This window comes from Sinocyclocheilus rhinocerous, unplaced genomic scaffold (assembly GCF_001515625.1).
Source record: "Sinocyclocheilus rhinocerous isolate Xijiao unplaced genomic scaffold, SAMN03320098_v1.1 scaffold837, whole genome shotgun sequence".
NCBI classification, from domain to species: Eukaryota; Metazoa; Chordata; class Actinopteri; order Cypriniformes; family Cyprinidae; genus Sinocyclocheilus; species Sinocyclocheilus rhinocerous.
Window position 1 is genome coordinate 840492 of NW_015650219.1, and position 7999 is coordinate 848490.

Below are 7999 nucleotides of genomic sequence, written 5' to 3' on the forward strand. Positions count from 1 at the left end.
TTTATTACCTGTACCTTCCATAGTTATTCAAACAGCGAATAAATTATACAGAGAATGCAAGCAAAGAACATTTACACTGTCAAAGAACATTATGACTGACTTAACTCTAGCGCGAGTTTAAGCACTCTCAAAAAACTGCCCTTATAATCCATAAAGCTGTCTATACACGGTTTTATGAATTAATTTAATTAATTAATTTATAATCATTTAATTTATGCATTTAGCAGACGCAAAGCGACTTACAGTGCATTCAGGCTATACATTTTTTACCAGTATGTGTGTTCTCTGGGAATCGAAACCACGGTCCTCTGCACTGCTAACGCAATGCTCTACCACTGATCCACAGGAACTTGGCGTATGAATCTCTTACATCATACCTACATCTGCACTGTGTTGTTGTGTATGATGAGAGAATTCGCGTGAGAGCTGAATTCAGTCAGCGAGCGCCGTACACTGAACAAAACCTCATCTGAACGCCTCTGATTGGCCATTGCATTCATAAGCTCAACAGACTTGTGTGTGATTGGTTATAATGCGCAACACTGTAAAAACGCATAAAAAAATCATGGCGCAACACTGAGCAGATCTAAATTTAATGCCGCGGTCAACACTTTTAATTTAATTTGCATTTTATTCGCGACAGCCGTAATGGATTTAGTTTAAAGGCACAATATGTAAGATTTTTTTATTAAAATATCCAAAAACCACTAGAACAGTGTTATATATTTTGCTGACTTGTGTACTTACACTATCCCAAATGTTTCGAAGAATGTTTAAATCCAGAGAAATAAGCAATTTTAACTAGTGACACGGACCGTGTCCATAGTGTCATTGTGTTGCCTGCCAATGACGTAATGACGTCATACACCCTCGTTTTGTAGAAAACATGGAAACACCAAAGACGCTTTAATATGTTGTGCGTTTTATTTACCGGTGACGACTGCACAGAGTAGCATTATAACAGAACTTTCAAATGTATCAAGTATGATAAAACAGCGCTGTTTTACTCCACATACTCACGACCGGAAGGAGCGGAAGCAGTCGACTGTGACATAATAAAAGCTCCGCTGTTTTCAAGCCGTGTGTCACGCTCGTTCAGCGGCTTTGTTTCGCTTCGACGGCTTTCAGCCTCAGTCTGCTTCATTCTACTACGTTAATAAATCATTAGCTCATCCATGAACATGATTTCTGTCCGAGTCCCGTCGGATTGCATCGGCTGTGGGGATGAAGACGACAACTCCCATGATTCCACACTCAGTCACGGCGTCATTAAACTACGCCTTTGTTTCTTTTGAATACGTGCCCTCTAGCAGCGAAAACTTACATATTGTGCCTTTAACTGTACAGCAGCAGTTGTGTCTGTGTGTTGCCATAGTTTCTACAAGCGGAAACTGAGGATATGTGGATATTACATCATTGATCGGTGACAATGACCAGGGACCAGTCATTATTTAAAATTGGAATTTCTCTGGATTTACAAATCCTTGGGAACTTTTGGAATAACATAAATACACAACTGCATAAAATATATAACACTGTGCAAGTAGTTTTTGGATATTTTATTACGAAAATCTTACATATTGTACCTTTAAGGGGCGGTGATATTAAAATAAGGTCCCTTTGCCACATCACTAGGGGAGCGAAATCAGATGCGCTCATTTTTTCAGATGCTTGCAGAAAAAGGCTTACCAAAACAAAGTTACTGGGTTAATCTTTTTCACATTTCCTTGGTTGGTAGATGCACCGGGGACCTGATTATAGCACTTAAAACCTGGAAAAGTCAGATTTTCATGATATGTCACCTTTAAAATCATTCTAATATGACGAACAGCTGCACTGCTTTTTGTGGAAATTGTGATTAATTTTTTCAGGATTCTTTGATCAACAGAAAGTTCAAAAGAACACAATTTATGTTAAAAAGAAATCTTTTATAACATTGTAAATGTCTTTCCTGTCATTTTTGATCATTTAATGTGTCCTCTCTGTATAAAAGTATTCATTCTTTTTAAAAAAATCTTACTGACCCCAAAGTTTTGAACAGTAGTGTAAACAAGAAGTTGTGATTTAAATTATATCAAATATTTGATTTGTTCTACAGAAGAACTCAGATGAGCTCACCTTGAGTTCTGTTCTGGCTCTCAGCTCTACTTTGTACCCCAACTTCAGGTCCATAAGAATTTTTACTGTACTGGAATGGACATGGATTCTGTACGCTGCAAACATACAAAGTTTAAGTGTCTTTTCTTTTATATATTAGCCTTGTCAACTGTTCAATTAATGACAGTCACTGAATTTCATTGATTACAGATGTTAATAATTTTTATCACTGTGATTTAACGAGACATACATCTTTACATACTGATCTTTGAAATACAGAAACAGAGTTGTTTATGGTATAAACGAAGTGCCACATGCTTACGCAATCCTGTGGACTCCATTCTAGAAGCAGTGGTGACTGTGTCCCCAAACAGGCAGTACCGTGGCATGGTCAAACCCACCACACCAGCCACACAGGGACCTAATAAGAAAGAAAGCATTTACATTTACATTTTTTAAATTTAATCTTAAACTAAATGGGATGGATCAGCCTGACCTGTGTGAAGTCCTATTCGGATGCGGAACGGTACATCAGGCATATGTCTCATTTTGAAGGTGCCAACAGCACTCAGAATGTCCAAGGCCATGTTTGCAATCTCAGCTGCATGTCGGTTCCCATTGGGCACAGGCACACCTGAAGCCACCATGTAAGCATCTCCTATGGTCTCCACCTGTAGACAATGAAGACAAGAGACATTCATTAGTAAACTGAAAGTTTATGATAATTAGAATTAAAGGGCAACTATTATGCAAAATTTACTTTTACATGTTGTTTAAACATAAATGTGTTTTGGCAGTGTGTGTACACAACCACCCTATAATGATAAAAATCCACCCACTCCTTTTTTTAATCCCCATATTTAGAAGCAGTGTCTCAGAACAAGCCGTTTGCAGAATCTGTAAAAAGTGATGTCACATTTAACAGGCCCCGCCCACGACTGTTGACGGACACTGCCGTATTAGAAATGTCTTCTTATTAAACCTATAGAAGTTATTCAGTCCAGAATAGTGAGTGATTTTCTGTTTTTAGATGTAATATAAACATGCGATTTCTTTCCCTGCTGTTTACCGTCACAGACATAACCGACTGTGTTGACAGTTTAAGCGCAATAAGACATGAAAGAGAACTTAGTTTAATGCTTACATGCCGTGTGACAGCTGCTTTCTGTGCGCGTGCTTCAGATGTGTGCGCTTAGAAAACCGTACATCAGATGTTAAACTGATATGGCTTTAAAACGTATGATTTCAACGCGACAGACATGATAATCAAAAGCAAACAGATGTTTTGTTTCTGAGGTACGAGCTGTAAAGGCACAGACCTATTCTGGAAAAGGGGGCGGGGAGCAGCTGCTCATTTGAATGCATGGAAAACAGCGTATTTGTACTTCTACTCAAAATATAAATTTTCAAAATGATATATTAAATGATCTGTGGGGTATTTTATTGAAAATTCACAGACACATTCTGGGGACACCTGAGACTTATATTACATCTTGTAAAAAGGGGTATAAAAGGTCCTCTTTAAATTAGAGAAATCACTGTGGAAGCCAACATTTGCTTATACAACGAATACAAACAATAAAACAAAGTTTTTCAATAAATGTTACCATAATTTTTGTAGTGTTACCTTGTAGACGTCATGATTGCCGATTACAGCATCAAATGTTGTGTAAAGGTCATTGAGGAGGTCACCCACCTCAATGGGCTCACTGTTGGCTGAGATTGTGGTGAAGCCAACAATATCACTGAAATAAAGACTCCGGTTCGACTGTAGTGCCCAGCTTCAGAGCCTCTGCCACTGACCTAGAGAGGATGAACAAAAACAAAAGACACTTGTCTTTTGTACACATGTATACATCATTTTCAAGTTTTCATATTTAGGATAACTTGATTTAATTTGATAAACTGGAATTATATATATAAAAACAAAACTTTACTTATATGAGTGAATGAAAGTGGTTCCATATTTATTTCTCTAAATATCACATCAGTGCATAGTGTGGTGGTAAAATCATTATACTGTGACTGTGTATCTGTCACTTACGGGGGCAACATTTGTGTGAGGAGTTTCTCAGTCTTTTGTTTCTCTATTTCCAGCTCCTCTGTCCTTTCCCTGATCAACTCCTCCAGGTTGGAGGAATATTGCTCCAGCATTCGCAACATGGAGTCTATGATGTTGGTCTTTTTTCCTTTATTAACATTCTTGAACTGTAGAGAGAATAAGAAAAAAGACTGAGAACGGCCAAGAATATAAGAATAGAATCACTAAAATCAGACTGATTTCATACAATAATGATATTATGCAGCGCCTGAAAATAGTCCCCAGCACGCTCCCTGTGCAAGCAGGTGGTCACGTTGGTTATGTTGACGGAAGTTAGCCTATTTTCAGGTGCTGCGTAATATCATTGCGTCTGCTGCACCCATGGTACGGCGATGTATAAATCTAAATTTCGAAACATTGACCCTTATGACTGGTTTTGTGGTCCAGGGTCACATATTATTTCACTTAATGAAATAAATGGCCCATAATACAGTATTTTGATCACAGTATTTTTACACTGAATTTCTGGCAACCACATAAATTCAACATTATGGTGATGGTTTGGCAGCGTTGCTGATGTTCACCTGGTCAAAGATTTCATCAAATGTGGGTCTCTTCTCTGGCTGTTCATTCCAGCACTGCTTCATAAGCTGAATACACTCCATGGGGGCATGATCCGGGGACACAATGGGCCGGCACATTGGAGGAGGCTTCCGGACCTTCTGGACAATTTCTATATGATCCAGATGTATTAAAGACTTAGACATTGTAAAATTATTGTTATGACATGTCTACACAACACTCTACCAATGTAGACAGTACAGTATAGATCAGGGGTCCACAGAAACGTTCAGAGAAAACCAACATGAAACAAAAAAATTGTATGTCTGTGTCATCAAAAAGTTTGAAAAGCCCTGGTAAAGATGGTGGGGTCATGTGATTTTACCATCAAAAGAGTGCTCCAGCATGCAGAATGGAGGCCCTCGCATGACCACCTCTTGCATGATGATTGAGAAACTGTACACATCACCAGGGTGACTGCCATATAGACCAGGGTAGGGTTCTCTCAATATCTCAGGGGCGGTCCACAGAAGGGCTGTGGGGGATTAAAAATACTTTAACATCCTATGCAGGAGATAGACATCAAGACAGGTCTCACAATAAACCTTACTTTCAGCTGGAGGCTCAACATAAGGAAATCTCTGAGCTTCCAAAACCTCGTTGTAGCCATAGTCTGTGATTTTGAGCACAAAACGCCCATCGACCACACAGTTCCTGGATTTAAGCCTTCCATGACAGACGTTCCAGTTGTGAAGATATTTCATACCCTGCATGCCAGTCAGAAACACACATAAGCTTACATGTGATGTAACTGCAAATGCATTTATGTGACAATAAATAAAACTGCACAATTAAATGAATAATTATAAGAATCATGTTTTTAATGACCAATAAGTACATTTATAATTCATATTATAACTATTTTTGTGGCATACTGTATGATTTGAGTATAAATTCAGAAGACATTATGAATTTGTGCTTGCTATGTTTCAATGCTCTTAAATTAAACCAAGCACATTCCTAATAAGAGCACCTTGATGAGGTCTAGAATGAGAGAGGACTTGAACATCCAGTCCAGTTTGACGTCATCATTGACCAACAGATCTTCCAAGCTGCCGCGCGAACAGTACTCTGTTACTATGGCAAACACCCCACAGTCGTGGAAAAAGCCAAGAAAGGGGTTAACGTTCTCATGCCTCATATCTTTCATCTGGAATATCAAGAGCAATCGTTTGATTGATTGTATGATAAAATAAAGGAAATAATCAACAACAGCGAACAAAGAACACACAAACAGAATGTCCTACAAACAGAATGAGCACTACACCTACATTTTTACTATGTAAAAATCAGTGGCAAAACCAACCAGTTCAAACACATTACTGGTATGAGGAGTGATGTTCCAGAAATTTCCAAATGGAAGCCTTTTGAGCCAAGCCCAATCACCCTGCAAAATGAGAAACATTGGAGTAAATGTTCAAAGAGATTAACATTAAATATGTATAAATAATGTATATAAATGATATGTATATGTTTACATATAAATAATGTTAGTTAAGGTTTCTTGCACTCATAATCTAGTCACTATATAGTTCTAAATGACCATTTTCCACCATCCCTTTGGCCTTTAGAATAAAAAAAATAATGTTTTTGATACTTTACCATTAAGATTTCAATATCTCATATGCTCACCAAGGCTGTATTTGTTAGATCAAAATAGAGTAAAACAGTAATATTGTAAAATATGATTACAATTTAAAATAACTATTTTCTATTTGAATATATTTTAAAATGTAATTAATTCCTGTTATGGCAGAGCTGAACTTATAGCAGCCATTGTACCATTCTTCATTGTCACATGATCATTCTAATATGATGATTTGCTGCTCAAGAAACATTTCTTCTTATTATAAGTGTTTAAAACAGTTGTGCTGCTTAATATTTTTGTGGACATTTTAAAAGTTATGTAATAATGTAGAAGTCTTTACTGTCACTTTTGATCAATTCACTGCATCCTTGCTGAATAAAATTATTAATTTCCTAATTACTAATTAGAATTATTTTTGAACGATAGTGTAGTTTACACTGTTGTTCATCAAGGTGGTTCAAGCCCATTGATATGTAAATGTGGGATACATTTGAAGATTTCTAAACATGACAACTCGTATTTGCAGCTTTATTTGGAGTGGACTGTGGAGGGATTTTTTGGTTGTGAATGTTAAATCTATAGTTTATTTTGAACTAATTTACTTTAAAGTAGAAAAGAATATTCTATTTTTCATAATATGAGCCTTTAATATTCAATCGGCCTATTGAGTGTTTTTCTTTTACCTCATAAATGGCAACATTAGTATTTTCGTAGGTGGCTGGCGACTGAATAGACAATGGAGACTTGAGGCTTCGCTCTGAAATGCTCATTCTCGAGTCACTGGCCTTGCTGTCATCCAAGATCAGCTTCTGTTTTTCAGATACAAGTATGAATAATTAGAGTATGGGAATGTTTGTGTGCACATGTGCTTGTGTTACTGACCTTATTGCTCAGGGATGGGTTGATGAATGTGACATCATTTAAAGTCAGTAAAATCTTGTTTGGACCCCGCACCATTCGGCTCTTACTAATTTTACGCCTATACAAAACATTACAAATATTTAAAGAAACTTTTAGACAGAGTCTACACACTCGGAGCAACATTAAATGTTACAATAAATTCAGGTTATAATTTGATGAATACCTGATGCAGTAAGAAAAGCCAATTGAGAAGAAGATGAACAGAAAACCAGACAGGAAGATTAAAACCATGTGTAAAAGATTCACACCTGTAACACAGAGGGTGATTGATACATATGATACATAAAATGCATGTTATGTCGATGTGAACGAAAACCAAGAAAGCAACATACACACTCACCTCCACGGCAGATGATCCCATGCGTAAACCAGCAGCTGGAATCAGTTTTTGGTGGTCCAGCTGGGGGGAAATGAATCGGCCGTCCCAGAAAACGCACCATATCTGTCTGCATCTCAATAAAGGTAAAAACACCAGCGAGCCGCCTGTCATCCGCATGTCATAAGCAGTCTCCAGCAGCAACTTCTGGGTTCCTCCACCAATCAACACCGAGTGCATAACGAGGATGACCACTGCAAATAGAAGTATTGAAAACATGAGACAAATTAGGAAATCTTACAGTGGCAAATGAGCAATCATTCGTCTGAGATCACACTGAATATGTTTTTTTAATAAACAAAAACTTTTATGATTTAAATCATATTTATTTTTATGAAAAAATAAAACAGAAGTT

General features: G+C 37.3%; 1 protein-coding gene across 1 annotated transcript in view; it reads right to left on the bottom strand.

The window, feature by feature from the left end:
• The window catches only part of LOC107711560 (retinal guanylyl cyclase 2-like), a 13437-nt gene extending 5721 nt beyond the window's left edge, over positions 1 to 7716 (bottom strand). Inside the window, 15 exon segments of the mRNA XM_016516548.1 lie at positions 2119 to 2213; positions 2420 to 2518; positions 2594 to 2768; positions 3725 to 3854; positions 3856 to 3900; positions 4142 to 4305; positions 4723 to 4871; positions 5085 to 5234; positions 5310 to 5466; positions 5733 to 5909; positions 6066 to 6146; positions 7031 to 7156; positions 7230 to 7326; positions 7432 to 7516; positions 7609 to 7716. Of these exon segments, the coding sequence (XP_016372034.1) occupies positions 2119 to 2213; positions 2420 to 2518; positions 2594 to 2768; positions 3725 to 3854; positions 3856 to 3900; positions 4142 to 4305; positions 4723 to 4871; positions 5085 to 5234; positions 5310 to 5466; positions 5733 to 5909; positions 6066 to 6146; positions 7031 to 7156; positions 7230 to 7326; positions 7432 to 7516; positions 7609 to 7708 (1830 nt within the window). The 5' untranslated portion in view covers positions 7709 to 7716.
• Between the last annotated feature and the right edge of the window lie 283 nt (positions 7717 to 7999).